The 16504-nt window shown below is 48.3% G+C and overlaps 1 protein-coding gene across 2 annotated transcripts in view; it reads right to left on the bottom strand.

Annotated features, from left to right (window-relative positions):
* TTLL9 (tubulin tyrosine ligase like 9) overlaps positions 1-16504 on the bottom strand; it is a 49900-nt gene continuing 33396 nt past the window's right edge. The window contains exons 11-15 of one of the 2 annotated variants that reach the window (XM_003483936.5): positions 11021-11079; positions 9854-10050; positions 7696-7809; positions 6423-6547; positions 1-389 (exon numbers count right to left, since the gene is read on the bottom strand). In XM_003483936.5, the coding sequence (XP_003483984.3) occupies positions 313-389; positions 6423-6547; positions 7696-7809; positions 9854-10050; positions 11021-11079 (572 nt within the window). In that variant the 3' untranslated portion in view covers positions 1-312. Of the gene's footprint in view, positions 390-6422; positions 6548-7695; positions 7810-9853; positions 10051-11020; positions 11080-13967; positions 15576-16504 lie in introns of those variants that run through there. The other variant, XR_014832046.1, reaches the window with a different exon arrangement.

Below are 16504 nucleotides of genomic sequence, written 5' to 3'. Positions count from 1 at the left end.
TGAAAGGGGTCTGTGTTCCTTTATTAGATACAATCTCTCAGGGGCAGCAGAACTTGCAGCATTTGTCCTTGTTGGGCCTGATCGCCAAGCCAGCCAATCTGTCGAGGTTAAAATCTATCCAGTCCCGGGGATAGGCTCTCTGCTGGGGCAAGATGCCCAGGGTGGGGTGGGGGCATCCGGGGGGCCGGCAGCAAGCACCTGCCAGGCCGGAGGGAGGGAGGCGAGTGCTTGGAGGTGCTGCTGTGCTGGAAACTGGGAGCAGAGCAAGGACTGGTTCGGCACCTCCAGGGTTTCTCCCCTCCGCATTGGGGATTAGTTGGAAGCTTTCTTCTGGCCTTGAAGGGAGCGGAACAGCTGCCTCAGCTGTTTTTTCCGATCGTTGACACAACCTGCAAGCAAAGTGGAGTGTTGGCTGCGCTGGCCTGTCCCTGGTAGAGGGGGCTTGGTGGTAGGGGAGGGGGGTGGCCTGTCCCTGGTAGAGGGGGCTTAGGGGGATGGGGGAGCCTATGCTCCTGCTCCCTGGTGGGAGGAGAGGAGAGCAGAAGCCACGCAACCACGGATGGCCTGTGGTTTGCATCCTGGCTCCTCTCCTGACCGCCGTGGCCCTCAGGCAGGTCATTTACCTCTTTGAGCCTCAGGTTCCTCATCTGTAAACCAGGTACCTGCTTTAGGGGATGAATGTTAGGATCATCAAAAGAAGGTAACATTCACTGGGGGCTTAGCTCCAGCCCAGGCTGCCTCAGGTATGGAACGTGGATTAACTTATTGAGCCTTCCCAGGAACCATGTGTACAAGAGAGAACTGAGGCTCAGAGAGGGTAAGTAACTTGTTCCAAATCACACAGTAAGCAGCAGGACTGAGGCTGGAGCCCAGGCTGTCTAGTCCTAGAGGCCAAGCTCTTTACCCTTATCCCACATTGCTTGGCTTTGCTCAGTGAAAATCGAAAATGCATTTAAAGCTGGCACAGTGCCTGGTACCTAACTGGCTTTTCCCTTCCCTTCCTTTCTTCCCAAACCCAAACCCATGGGTCAGGCACATCCAGCTAAGAGATGAATTGTCCCCACAAGTCGCCCCTGCTCTCGTGGAAGTGTATCCCAGGTAGTCCATGCTGAGAGCCTGATGTGACCTCCTCTCTGAGCACGTTCAGCGCTCCTAAGACCCCATCAATCCCGCTGCGCCATAGCGGGAACTCCTCTGAGCACGCTCAGTGTTTCCCACTTCCTTTTGCTCGCAGAGCTGATCCCTGAGGCAACTCCATGGTCATTTAATCTTGTGCCATGCACACTGATGGCACTCATGAATACTGACTGCATGAGTGAATCCCCAAGGGCACACAGCTAGTGACCTGGAGATATCTGCCATCTTTCTCAGCACGGCAGAGCCCCAACCCTGCCTCCTAGGCACTCAGCAGCCGTCAAGGCTTTACTGAGCTGAGAGCCCACGAAATGCATCCCCAGGGTTTTTCCAGAATGAGTTCCATGCAACCCTGGCTTTAATTCTAATTAGCTCGTTCATAACTCCCAAGGCTTTGTGTCCAATGCAAATCTCTTCTTGGAATTCTAGACTCATCTCTGAGCTCATCTGTTGATCTTTTCACCAGGGGATCTCCCGACACATCTTTAACTCATTTCATCAGTATTCTTCCCACCCCCAGCCAGCTCTTCTTGTATTCACCACCACTGGCCCAAATACTCAATTGGAGACTTAGGAATTATTCTAGAGATTTCTGAAACAGTGGCTCTCAATGTAGGTAGTGCTTTAGAATCATCTGGGAGCTTTCAAAAATACTGATGTCCAGACCAACTGAATCTGTCTCTGAAAAGCATTGTTTTTTGTCTGTTTTTGTTTTTGTTTTTGCCTTTTAGAGTCGCCCCCGTGACATATAAAAGTTCCCAAGCTGGGGTCAAATCTGCACTATAGCTGCTGGTGTACACCACAGCCACAGCAATGCCAGATCTGAGCCTCATCTGCGACCTATACCACAGGTCAAGGCAACGCAGGATCCTTAACCCCTGAGCAAGGCCAGGGATCAAACCGGCGTCCTCATGGCTGCTAGTCGGATTTGTTACCTCTGAGACACAATGGGAACTCTCAGCATTGGTTTTTTTGTTTTTTTGTTTTTTTTTGTCTTTTTGCTACTTTGGGCCGCTCCCGTGGCATATGGAGGTTCCCAGGCTAGGGGTCTAATCGGAGCTGTAGCCACTGGCCTACGCCAGAGCCACAGCAACGCGGGATCCAAGCCGCGTCTGCAACCTACACCACAGCTCACGGCAACGCCAGATCGTTGACCCACTGAGCAAGGGCAGGGACCGAACCCGCAAGCTCATGGTTCCTAGTCGGATTCGTTAACCACTGCGCCACGACGGGAACTCCAGCATTGGTATTTTTTAATGCTCCTATGATTCCGATATCCAGCCAAGGTGGAGAATCACTGCTCTAAATCCTTGCTGCTCAAACAGGGTCTGGCAGCATTGACATCTGAGGTAGACAGTTAGCAAAGGCAGCTTGCACCACCTCTCTGCAAAGGGACTTTGCCACTCCTCCCATCAGGAGGTGGAGTCTATTTCCTCGCCCCCTGAGTCTGGGCTGGACTAGCTTTGGCTCATGTGTGGCAGAATGACACTGGGATTTTCTAAGCTTAGGCCTCAAGAGACTTCGTTAAGTCTTCTCTCGCCTTCTCAGAACCCTGAGAATGCCCTGTGAAGACCCTGGGGCAGGACTGCTGGAGGATGAGTGGCCCCCTGGCAAGAGAGGCACCGACAGTGTCAACCACCACACATGTGAATGAGGCTCTCCTAGGCCGTCGTGTCTCAGCAAATCCATCAGGTGCCTGCAGCCCTAGAGCGATTCCAGGCAACACCTGAAGAATCATAAGCAAAGAAGTGAGTCGTTTTAAGCCACGAGGTTTGGGGAGGGTTTGTTACACAACAGTAGTTAACTAATAGGGCATCGTGTGGGAGCTTATTACATATGCCTCCGCTCTAGACCTACTGAATCATAACTTCATTTTAACAAGATTCCCAGGTGATTGCACAGCTTGAAAGCACTGAATAGTCACTGTATAGTCCCCTCCAACAATACAGTGTGGCAGCCACTAGGGGTCTGTTGTGGGAAAACCATTCACAAACCTCCTCTCCTTTGCCTTCCTCAAGGCAGCATACTTGACTTCCTAGGCTTCCCTAAGGCTCAGATGCCCATGTGACCCAGTTCTGGCAGGTGACATGTCAGCAGAAGTGCCTGACAGAACATCCCTTTTGGAATAAAGAGTCAAAGCTTGAAGGAAAGTCTTTGGCCTTTGGGCCTTCCTGTTTCTTCCTGCCTGGAACAAAGACATGGTGTCTGGAGTTTGAGCAGCCATTTTGTAGCCATGAGGCAACAAGCATGCTTACAGAGGCAACACACTGAGTGTAGCAAAGCAGAAAGAAGAAAGAGCTGGGTCCTCAGGGGCATTGTCCAGCCATTGTGTCCAGTCCTGTGTGATCTACTCCATGACTTCCTATGGCTCAAGACAAATCAGTTCCTCTCTATATAACTATTAGTTGGCTTGTTAGTTGCTTGCAGCCAAACCCAATTCCAAATCATGTCAAATCCTAAAACATGCTTAAAATTTCTTTTCATCAAAAAAGAAGGAAAAAATGCCACAAACAACATTGAAAAAGCAAAATGAGGGAGTTCCCATTGTGGGTCAGTGGGTTAAGAACCCAACTAATATCCATGAGGTTGCAGGTTCAATCCCAGATCCTGCATTGCTGTGGCTGTGGTGTAGGCCAGCAGCTACAGTTCTGATTCCTGGGAACTTCCATATGTCTCAGGTGTGGCCCTAAAAAGCATTAAAAAAATAATAATAATTTTAAAAAAAGCAAAATGAAGGTGCTCCCTGGTGGCACAGTGGGTTGGGGATCCAGTGTTGCTGTTGCTTCTGTGGCTTTGGTTGCTGCTTTGGTGTGGGTCCAATTCCTGGCCCAGAACTTCTGCATGCCATGGGCACAGGCAAAAAACAAACAAACAAACAAACAAACAAAAAGAGCAGGAGTTCCCATCGTGGCGCAGTGGTTAACAAATCCGACTAGGAACCATGAGGTTTCGGGTTCTGTCCCTGCCCTTGCTCAGTGGGTTAACAATCTGGCGTTGCCATGAGCTGTGGTGTAGGTTGCAGACGCTGCTCAGATCCCGCGTTGCTGTGGCTCTGGCGTAGGCGGGTGGCTACAGCTCCTATTCGACCCCTAGCCTGGGAATCTCCATATGCCGCGGGAGCAACCCAAGAAATGGCAAAAAGACCAAAAAAAAAAAAAAAAAAAAGAGCAAAATGGAAAGCTCAGGAAAATGTTTACAATAAGTTTGACAGAGGAATAATATCCTCAATATATTAATATCTAAGGCCTTTATAAATTTAGTAAACTGCAAGCCCATTGAAAAATAGACAAAGGCATAGACAGCTTACGAAAGAAGAAATTCAAATTTTAAATCTAAAACCTCATCTGTAATCAATGGAATGCGCAGAAAACAAGTCAATGTTTTTACCTATCAAGCTGGCAAAGGATTTTGTTGTTGTTGTTTTCAATTCAGAGCTGGTAAATTTGTGTAATCTTTCTAGAAAGCAATTTGACTGTAATGAGTCCCTCCTTTTGACCCAGTAACTCAATTCCTAGGAATCTGTCCTAGAGAAACAGCCAGAGTTTCAGCTGAGATGTATGTGAGAGGAGGTTCTCACAGTATTATTTATACAAGTGCAAAACTGAAATCATGCCAAGGGCTCAATTATATGAGATTGGTTTCATAAATTTTGGAATATTTTGCAGCCGTGGGTAATTTTTTCAACTGGGCCAGCTTGCCAAGCATTCAGGTTTTGCAGATTAGAGTTCAAGTCCCAGCTCACCCCTTATAACCAAGACCATCAGCATGTTATGTAACATCTGGAGACTATTTCCTCATCCTGCACTAAGAAAAGCTGCCTAAAAATGAAATGAGATAACATATATAAGATAGTTAGCCTGGACCTGGCCATAAAGTGGCCAAAAGAGAAGCTCTTGCTAATATCGTTGAATGAGATGGAAAATGCCATGTGGAAAAGTTAGACTCAAGGCTCCAGCCCACTGCCAATTTCGTAAAAGAAAAAGGATGAATATATGCATTTTTGAAAACCTGGAAGGAAATACACCAGATTGTTAAAGATGGTTATGTCTGGATGTTTTTTTATTTCCTTCTTTAGTTTTCAAATATTCTACAATGAGTGTGAAAAAAAAATCTCTTTTTTCCTTTTGCGGCCCAAGCTCGGCATATGGAAGTTCCTGGGCCAGGGATTGACTCTGAGCCACAGGTGAGCAACGCTGGATCCTTAACCCACTGCTCTGGGCTGGGGATTGAACCCATGCCTCTACAGAGGCAACACTGGATCCTTAACCCACTGTGCCATGGCGGGAACTCTGAAAAATTTTTATAGTCAGGGAAATTTTTCACCTTTTAAAAGCCAATTTTAAAGTCAAGCCCTAAGGTCTTTAATTTCTCTTAACAACATACTATGTTTTTGCTTGTTTGCCACCTCAGCCTTTGAAGTCCACCTCCTAACTAATTAATAATATCTCTATGTGCTGGGGAGTATTTTAGGCATATATTGAGATAGAAAATATTTAATCTGGAGTTCCTGTCGTGGCGCAGTGGTTAACGAATCCGACTAGGAACCATGAGGTTGCGGGTTCTGTCCCTGCCCTTGCTCGGTGGGTTAACGATCCAGCGTTGTCGTGAGCTGTGGTGTAGGTTGCAGATGCGGCTCGGATCCCGAGTTGCTGTGGCTCTGGCAGTAGGCCATCGGCTACAGCTCCTATTCGACCCCTAGCCTGGGAACCTCCATATGCCACAGGAGTGGCCCAAGAAATAGCAAAAAAAAAAAAAAAAAAAAAAGAAAATATTTAATCTGTTTTACGGATGAGGAACAGAGAGGTTGAGTAGAAAATATTCAATCTGTTTTACAAATGAGGAACAGAGAGCTTGAGTCCCCTGCCCAAGGTCACATAGCTGGTAAACTGTAAATGAAATTATTATTATTTGTCTTTTTAGGGCTGCACCCATGGCATATGGAGGTTCCCAGGCTAGGGGTCCATTCGGAGCTACAGTCACCGACCTACACCACAGCTGCAGCAACTCGGGATTTGAGCCACATCTGCGACCTACACCACAGCTCACAGCAATGCTGGATCCTTAACTCAGAGATCAAACCCGCGTCTTCATGGATACTAGCTGGGGCCAGGGATTGAACCCGCATCCTCATGGATACTAGTCAGGTTCGTTAACCACTGTGCCACGGTGGGAACTCCAATGTCAATCAAATTAAAACAGTCTCACCGCTGTGCGAAGCTACCGCTTAGACTGCTGGGCAGCTCCCATGACTCAAAGCCAGCGCCCACTCCCCACCTGGCCCCACATACCAAGGTGCGTGTTGGTCACAAAGTTCCCCATTCCTGACAAGTCGGGAGCTCCCTCTTCTCTGCTGACAGGGCCATCGTTCCACATGAGGTCAAAGCCTCCCACTCGCTTCTCCCGTCCTGTGAGTCTGCATGGGCAGGAGACAGAAAGGGATAATGAAGGTGCGCCTGGCGGGGGCTAACACTCAAGCCAGGTCCCTGACCCCCCCACACCCTCTGGACCCACCCTGTCAGAGTACCTTCTTTTGTCCATCCATTCACCGGCCGTGTCCCAGGCGCCCACACAGGCCTCCCTCAAAAGGGGTCATCCCCCATTGGTTCCCAGGCTCCCTCAGTAATATGCACCTACTTGCATTTTCTGATTTAAAGTCTGCTGTCATTCCCAGACCACAGACTCTATGAAGGCAGGGACTAGATCTGTCGTGCCCTTTACTGTGTCCCCAGTGTCTGGCTCATAGCAGGGACTCAAATGTTTGTCGAATGAATAAGTGATGCTGCATAGAGTGGGCACTTGAGGTTCTGCCACTTAGCATCCATTTCACCTTCTTTTAGCCTAAGGTTTCCTGGGTTTTTCCTTTGAAAACTAGACTCCCTCTCTCACTCTCCTGGCTCGGGGGGGTTGACACTGCCCTCTGGGAAGTGGGCATAAGACTGGCCTGGTCAATCAGAGCCACAGTGACTGGTTCAGGGATGGGCATGTGACTCAATCCCCACCAATGAGCAATGAGAGTCAGCCCTCAAACTTTCGCTGAAATAATTGGGAAAAAAACTAATGCAGAGGAAAGAGATGAGGAAGAGGAAAGTGAGAACAGACCAACCAACCAACGCCGCCTGAGCCATTCCTGATATACACATTGTTATATCAATAAATAGCCTCTTATTGACATTTTATAGACAACTTCTAGATGTTTTACAATAAATTATCCTGGTAAATTAATCTAACAACACTGAGAGGTAGATAGATGGGAAGCCTCCCCTTTTACAGATGAGGAAACTGAGGCCTAGAGAGGTGAAGTGACTGGTTCAGGGTCCCACAGTCAGGAAATGTTGAGGAAATCCTGCTGGACCGAATCTCAGCTCAGAAAGCTGTAGCTGGCACTGCGCTGCCCAGACAGGGCTGAGTTCCTGGGCCAGGATCCAACCTCGTGGGGACCTCTCAGTTTCTCCATCTGTAGAATGGGGGGAGGGCAGGGGTGGGCAGAGCCTCCGAGGGCCTGACTTCTCTGTCTTTCTAATGGGAGCCCCGAGGGTCAGGTACGAGGATGCCCTCCCCCACCGGGCCTCCATGTCCACGACATGCAGGGTATCTTCCAGGAGGCAGGTCTTGAGCACGTAGTCCTCCTGGCTGCTGGCCGTCAGGGATGGGGACGCATTGACCTCCAGGAGCCACCTGGGGAGGGAGGGGAGAGGAGGGTCTTAGGTTACCTGGTCCCTGGGGGCCTCAGAATCTCACTGAGGTCAGCTCTCTCTCCACACTTCCATCTGAAGATAGCTTTCAGTGACTAAAACTTTTGAAAACAACCATCACAAACTTGAAATCCCCACTGGGGCCCTGCGGCGACTTAAATGAGGCAAGTTGGTGGGGCTAAGACATTGTTGCCCTCGAGCTCGTTATTGCTTTTCCTTCTTCCAAAAGGTCTGTGAGTGCAAGAAAAACTTTCCTTTCCCAGCTCAAGTTTGCCTATAAATGGCAACAGGGCTGCCATGCCCAGGGCTGGGCAGTAGGGGGGAAGGGCGGAGCCTGTGGTGGGCTGGAAGGAGGCTTCCATGTGGACAAGGGCAGTCGTGGCAGCTCCGGGAGGGAGCTGTCCCTTGGGAATGTGAGCCCAGAATTTCGAGATCCTCTGAGTCTTTCAGAATAGCCCCAAATCCAGATTTTTGTGTAAACATCTACCAGTGATCAGACCTGCAGTGTATGTAGCACAGAGAATTCTACCCATAGATTCTGTGATGATCTATGAGGGAAAAGAATCTGAGAGGGAATGGATATGTGTATATGTCTGACTGGGTCACTTTGTCGTACAGTGGAAATTATCACAGCCAAACTTTAAAAAAAAGAAGGAAAAAAAAAAACAAACAACAACAACAACCGAGTTCCCGTTGTGGCTCAGAAGGTTAAGAACCTGACTAGAATACACGAGCATGCAGGTTTGATCCCTGGCCTTACTCAGTGGCTTACGGATCCGGCATTGCCGCAAACTGTGGCATAAGATGCAGCTGCGGCTCAGATCCGGTGTTACTGTGGCTGTGGTGTAGGCTGGCAGCTGCGGCTCAGATCTGGTATTGCTGTAGCTGTGGCCTGCAGCTGCAGCTCTAATTTGACCCCTAGCCTGGGAACTTCCATATGCCCAGGTAGTGCCCTTAAAAAAAAAGGAATGAAGGAAGGAAGGAAGGAAAGAAGGAAGGAAGGAAGGAAGGAAGGAAGGATGGAAGGAAAGAAGGAAGGAAGGAAGGAAGGAAGGAAGGAAGGAAGGAAGGAAGGAAGGAAGGAAGAAAAAAGAAAATCAACAAACCAAACACAAACATTCTGAATGCCAAACTCAAAGTGTCTGCAGGCCAAAAGCAGCCCAAGGGCCTCCAGCCTTTGAACTCTTGCTTTGTGCAACCCTGTCATTTTACAGACAGGAACCTGGGGCACAGACAGGGGGAGGGCTCGCCCAGCAAGGCCGTGGGCAACTAGGGCCTCCTTTCCACTATCTTCTGCCTCCTGCCAAGCCTGTTCCTCCCATCGACGTCCACTTCAATGCCTATGGCACATCTTGCATCCCAGGGGCAAAGGAGAGAGATCTGCTGGTGCTGGGCCCCTGTCTTTTCTTGAACTTGGGTCCAACTTAGGCTTTTCTCAACGGCTCCTTCGCCTGGCTCCGAAAGCCCCTCAGCAGATGTACAGTGACCCTGGGGGGGTAGTTGGGTCCAGGAGCCACTGTGCTGGTGGGAGCAGCTCAGCCCAGGAACGTGGACACTGAGCCTGGCTTGGCCTTGACTTATTTAACTGCATGACCTCAAGCTGCCTGGACAACCCCACTGGGCTTCTGTGCCCTGTTATACCAGGTGAGGGCCATCACTGTGTCCCCTGCCAGCTCAGGCTTGTTCTGCTCATCGGCCCAATCTCCTCGTGGGCACTGTGGGAGAGTACCAAATTCTCAGCAGGGATCCGCATGGTAACAGCAGGCCCGTACATGGCACTTGGCATCCTCAAAGCACCAGGACTAACAGAGGGAAGGCTTCTTGCCTGGAATGAGGGTAGGGGGGGGATCTTTGCTGCAGCAGGTGCTCAGGAAAGGCCTCGGTGCCAGGCATGGGGCTCCACGCCTCATTTCAAGCCTCTAGGCACAGGGACCACTTTCGAGGCAGGCAAGCTGAGGCGCAGAGAAAGGACGTGTGTCCAGCTAGGAAGCAGCAGAGCTGAGGTCACACCCCAGCGGGCCACTCACGGCTTGAGGTCCTGGTCGATGAGGATGTCGTAGCCATAGAGCTCAAAGCAGTGCTTGTCGCTGATGATCACCTTCTGCACGCTCTGCAGGCTCCTGACGAAGATGTTGTCCATGTCGCTGAAGAGCGTCTCCACGGCCTCGGGCCCGTGCTTGGATGCCAGGTACTGCCGGAAGCGCTGCAGCATCCACTTGCAGCCCTGGGGCCCCCATAGCCGGGTTGGGAGAGGGAGCCTCCGTCACCCCGGACCTGGCCTGCCAGGACCCTCACTTACCGTCAGCACAGCCCTTAGGTTTGGACAAGAGGGGCCCAGCCCTGATCCTGTGATTAAGAGAAGCCCCCGTGGGGCCCTCCCTGGGGAGCCGAGATTCTGCAGGCCCAAGGGGACGCATCCACACAGAGCCTGCGCCTCTCTCTCTAGAGCACGGCCTGGCTAGCCACCCCACCCCTCTGGAAGTCCCTGCCCGAGTGTCCCGCACAGGCCTCTTCCCTGGGCCTGCCCTCCTGACGACAGACTGCACTGGCCAGGTGTGCACCCCAAGGCTCAAGGAATGACCAACAGGTTGCCGTCTTGGGTGAGTGTATGCATGCGTGTGTGTGTGTGTGTGTGTGTGTGTGTGTGTGTGTGTATGCGTTTGCAGGAGGCCCCCACGGTGTGGGGTGGAGCTGGGGACCATCTCTCCCTGTGCTCCTCTGTTCTGGCTTTTAACTCTGAGAAACCTGAGTGTTCTAAACATGAACCTGGCCTTACAGCTGAAAGAAAGAAAGAAAGAAAGAGAGAGAGGGAGGGAGGAAGGAAGAAAGATGACAGATAACAGATGATGGATGATAAATAGATACATAATAGATGATAAATAGATAATAGATGATAGATGATAAATAGAAAATAGATGATAGATAATAGATGATAAATGGATGGATAGAGATAAAGGGTCTAAAATATAAGAAGATACAACACATTTTGTTAAAGCCTCTGATAGTTTGATTTGTAACTTTTAAATACTTAGACGCAGGCTGTGTGGGCCTCTATTTGTACTCTTGCCCTGGGCCCTGAAATGGGGTGATCCGACCTGGCTGGAGAACTGTCCTGGGCTCCCTGGCACCTCGCGTGCCCACCCAGCCCAGGCCCGGGAGGTTGTACCTGGAGGGCGGAAGCCCAGCTTCCTCACCTTCTTTGGGTGGTAGTCGGGAGATGTCTTTTGCACGGCGACGTTGGTGAGGTGAACATCTAGCAGAGGTTCGTGGTCAAGGGCCAGCGCAGACAAGAAGGGTGAGTCCTGCTCCATGAGGCCCCCAGGGAGCAAACGGCAACCCTTGCTTGGGACTCGATGGGGGCAGGCTGCAAAGCAGCCCAGCGGTCACGTGGTGGGGGAGGGCTTTGGAGTAAGATGGGCTCAAGTTCAAATCATGCCATCTGTCTTTACTGACTATGGGCTCTCTGAACCTGTTTCCCCAGCTATTAAGTAGCAACACAGGGTAGTATATCAACCTCCCAGGTGAGCTGGAAGATCAGATAAGAGGCTGTGTAGAAACACCTCGTACAGTGCCCAGCATGGCTGATATTATTAGATTAGGGTTTTTCCACTCAAGAGGAGAGAATCTTTCTGACAAGTAGAGCGACCAAGTAGAGAACAGCCGTCTGAGGACATTCTGAGCTCTCCATCACTAGGGGGCTTCAGGCTGGGTGGCCACTTTGTGGCACTATCAGAGATGTGACCCAGCACTAGGGTGGGGTCAAGATGGCCTTTGAAGTCCCAGCGCCGAGAGTCTGCCTTATGGTAGCATCGCCATCAGCAGCACTTTGCCACTTACGGATGCTCACACGATCATCTCATTTGTCCCCCAATCATTCCCATCTCACGGAAGAGACTGTCCAGCCTCAGAGAAGTTAAGAGTAGCCCCTCATGGTACATTCCCCCTGCCCCCGCATGGCTAAGCAAGAGGGATCCCCCGACCTCGTAAGTGACAAGAAGTAGCTTGCTGAAGACTTGCTGGGACACTTCATAGCAGGGGAGGTAGAGGCCCTAGGTCACTGATCCAAGTCTAAGTCCCCTAAAATGTATGTTTCTCCATGTTTGTGGCATCTCAGACAAGGCGGTGTGGCTTCAGCCTCTCCAGAGAAGGTGGGTGTCCTCATTAAGCACTGTTTTCCTAGAAGATCTTCTTCAGAGCTTTGCGACAACTTTTTTCCCTCGCATTTGTCTGAGAGTTTTTCTGCCTTAATTCCGAAAGAAGCAGCACATAACAAACCACTAAATAGGAAGAGAGCCCTTACATTTCTGGTCAATCGATTTTCAAAAAGGGTGCCAAGGAGTTCCTGTTGTGACTCAGTGGGTTAAGAAGGACATAGTGTCCCTGAGGATGTGGGTTCGATCCCTGGCCTCACTCAGTGGGTTAAGGATCTAGCATTGCTGCAAGATGTGGGGTACACATGCAGCTTGGATCTGGTGTTGCTGTGACTGTGGCTAGACCACAGCCACAGCAGCTCTGATTAGACCCCTAGCCCCGGAACTTCCATATGCCGTGGGTGAGGCCACAAAAAGGAAAAGAGTGCCAAGGCAATTCAGTGGCAGGAAGCATAGACTTTTCAACAAATGGGGTGGGGATGCCTGGATATCATGTGTGAAATATTGAAATTAAACCCTTTCCTCACACCATGGACAGAAATTAACTCCTCATGGACCATGGGACCGAAATACAAAAGCCAAAACTATAAAGCGCTTAGAGTAAAATTTGGAATAAGTCTTTGTCACTTTGTGTTAGGCAGAGCTTCTTATAGGTGACACCAAAAACACGGGTGACAAAGGAAAAGGTAAATTTAAAACTTCTGTGCTTCAAAGACATTATGAAGAAAATGAAAATATGGGGCACAGAAGATTTTTAGGGCAGTGAAAATACTCTGTATGATACAGTAATGATGGATACATGTCGTTACACATTTATCCCAGCCCATGTAAACTATGGACTTGGGGTGCTTATGTTGTATTAATGTAGGTTCATCAATTGCAGCAGATTTACCACTCTGGGGATTGGTGTTGATAATGGGGGAGGCTATGTGTGTGTGGGCACAGGGCCTGGGGTCTGTGGAAAATCTCTGTACCTTCTTCTCAGTTTTGCTGTGAACCCAAAACTGTCCTAAAAAAAAATGCCCTTTAAAAAAAAAAAGGACAAACCACAGAATGAAAGAAAATATTTGTAAATCATGTATCTGATAAGAGAGCAGTATTAAAAATACATTTAGGGAGTTTCCATTGTGGCTCAGCAGGTTAAGAACTCAACTAGTATCCATGAGGATGCGGGTTCAATCCCTTGCCTCGCTTAGTGGGTTAAGGATCCGGCATTGCTGCAAGCTGCAGCATAGCATAGGTCACAGATGCAGCCTGGATCTGGTGTCACTGTAGGCTGGCAGCTGAAGCTCCGATTCAACCCCCAGCCAGGGAACTTCCAAATGCTACAGGTTTAGCCATAAGACAAACAAACAAACAGACAAACACACAAAAACATTAAGAAACTCACAACTCAACAATAAAAAAGACAACCCAATAAAAAAATGGGCAAAGACTTTGAGTAGAAATTTCTCCAAAGATTTACAAATGGCCAAGAAGCCCACGAAAAGATGCTTAATATCATTCATTACCAGGAAAACGCAAATTGAAACCACTTCACATCGACTAGGGTGGCTAAAATAAAAAAGGACAGATAATAACAAGTGTTGGAGAGGATGTGGAGCAAATGGAAATCTCATACCATGCTGGTGGGACTGTAAAACAGGGCGGAGCTTTGGGTAATAGCCTAGTGGGTCCTCAAAATGTCAAATATAGAATTACTATGTGACCAGCAATTCCACTCCTAGGATATACCCAAGAGAAATGAAAACATACATTCACACAAAAACCTGTACACAGTATTCACGGCAGCATTATTCCTAACAGTCAAAAAGTGGAAATAACCCAAATGTGCATTAACCAACAATGGATAAATACAATGCGCTATATCCATACAATGGAATATTGCTTGGCAAAAAAAAGGAATGACATACCGATACATGTGACCACATGGTTGAACTTTGAAAGCGTTATGCTTAATAAAAGAAAAAAAGATACAAAAGACCACATGTTGTATGAATCCATTTATGTGAAATGTCCAGAACAGGCAAATAGAGAGAGACGAAAGTGGTTGATAGAGCTGGGAGGGGGGATTGCAGGGAAATGGGAAATGACACCTAATGAGTACGGGCTATCTTTTAGGGGATGGTGAAAATGTTCTCAAGCCGATTGTGGTGATGGGCAAGTGGCGATGATAAGAACCACTGGGTTATATGCTTTAACTGGTGAACGATGCGCTATGTGACTATGTCGCAATACAACTGTTTTTTAAAAAAGAGAAAAGGAGGATGTCCAGACCAAGGAAGCTACTGGCTTGAAGAGGGGAACTCGCTCCTTCGGATGGAGGAAGGACCCACATTTCTCCTCCCCACAGGCATCTGCGAAACCGGGGACTTTCCTAGTTTCGGAGAAGCAGCGGATAAAAGGGGAGACTGGATGACTTGGTCCGCTGACCTCAGAGCCTCCTCTCTCCACAGATGGACCTGAAACCAAGTTCCAATGGATCAAAGAGCTAAGTGGCAAAAAGAAAACTCAGTGTGAGCAAACAACTGAACCAATCCCTAGTTAAGTGGAACTGATGAGCTGTGAAAACTTCGGGGGGTAAAGAATTTTCTTAGCTTAGCAACGATGGCAGAAATCACAGAGGAAATCAGTGGACACAGCCAACTCTATGAAAAGGAAATTAAGCAGACGTTAAGGCAAAAATGAATGGCGGACATGATCAGAGAAGAGATTTGTAACGAATATGACAGGCTAATGTTTTGTCACAAGACGATTCTGCATGAATTGTTAACAATAAAATTTTACGACACTAATAGATAAATAGATAAAGGATAGGAAAACATGAAAGAGAAAATATCACTCTAAAAGACCATCTGGGAATATGCCCAAAGTGTCTAGTAATAAAAGATACACAATTGTAAAGGGATGTAAATGGGGGGAAAATGCAAATTGGAAGAGATGCAAGTTCTAAGACAAGAATCTCCTTCCCCATCAAGTCAGTTGCATTTTTAAAATCTTTTTATTAAAAAACAAATGACCAAAAAACTCAGAATTCCTGTCAGGGCTCAGTGATAATGAATCCGACTAGCATCCATGAGAACTCGGGTTTGATCCCTGGCCCGGCTCAGTGGGTTAGGGGATCCGGGGTTGCTGTGAACTGTAGTGTAGGTCGCAGAGGCAGCTCTGATTTGACCCCTAGCTTGGGAACATCCATAGGCCGCGGGCTTGGCCAAAAAGAAAGAAAGAAAGAAAGAAAACCCACAGAATAGTTATAAGAATAGTATAATGAATGTCCACATATGCTTCACCTACATGTGCCAGCTGTTTCAGAAACATCCTGTTAAATAGATTGGCCCCAGTACTGGGCATCTGGGGTGAAATGGGACCTGTCAATGGCAGGGTGAAAACATAAAGAAATCTTCCAGAGAGCAATCCGGGAGTTCCTGCTGTGGCTCAGTGGTTAACGAACCCAACTAGCACTCATGAGGACTTGGGTTGGATCCCTGGACTTGCTCACCAGGTTAACAATCTGGCGTTGCCATGAGCTGTGGTATAGGTCGTAGATGCGGCTTGGATCCTGCATTGCTGTGGCTGTGGCGTAGACCAGCAGCTGTAGCTCCCATTCAACCCCTAGCCTGGGAACCTCCATATACCTGAGGTGCGGCCCTAAAGAGGCCAAAAAACAAAAACAAAAACAAAAACAAAACAGAGAGCAATCTGGCCTCATGGCCTTAACACTGTTTATGCTTCTGTGACATCATGCAAAGAAAGAAAATGTTTACTATAGTAAAAGATTTGTGTAAAAATGTTTCTTTGCAGCATTAAATTCCATAATAGGAAGAAACTGACTACTTTCCAATGCCTGCTGCCCAGAAGACTAGTAAACTAGTTAGTCTACTCATTAGATTTGTATGCTTTGTAACTAAAAAAAAATGTTTATAAGGAAAACACTTTTGTAATGGTCAGGGAAAAAGAAGTTTTATTTATGCAATGGGATCGCTCATATATAAAAGGCAAAACAGGAGTTTCCCGTCGTGGCGCAGTGGTTAGCGAATCCGACTAGGAACCATGAGGTTGCGGGTTCGCTCTCTGCCCTTGCTCAGTGGGTTAACGATCCGGTGTTGCCGTGAGCTGTGGTGGAGGTTGCAGACGCGGCTCGGATCCTGCATTGCTGTGGCTCTGGTGTAGGCCGGTGGCTACAGCTCCGATTCGACCCCTAGCCTGGGAACCTCCATTTGCCGTGGGAAGCAGCCCTGGAAAAGGCAAAAAGCCAAAAAAAAAAAAAAAAAAAGAAAAGAAAAAAAGAAAAAAAAGAAATTCTGAAGCTGGCTAAGTAGAAAAACAAATTGTAGAAAATATTCAGGAGGGCCTAGGCCCATTCTAACATGGAGGGAATGCAAATATATCAGCTTGGACAGATACTTATTCGAATGATGAAATTAAGGCAGAGCCATGTGAAATGGCTAAAAGCACCAGCTGGGTTGCCCAAGCCAGAAGCTTGGCAGCATTGCTTGCCATTTCCATCTCTCCCATGTGCAGGTAATC

This window comes from Sus scrofa, chromosome 17 (assembly GCF_054392235.1).
Source record: "Sus scrofa isolate SSC_HxYL_T2T_F1_AM1 chromosome 17, Sscrofa_HxYL_maternal_Yorkshire_Landrace_v2.0, whole genome shotgun sequence".
NCBI lineage: Eukaryota > Metazoa > Chordata > Mammalia > Artiodactyla > Suidae > Sus > Sus scrofa.
The sequence above is the reverse complement of the archived record's forward strand: the minus strand, read 5'-3'. Positions and strand labels throughout refer to the sequence as shown.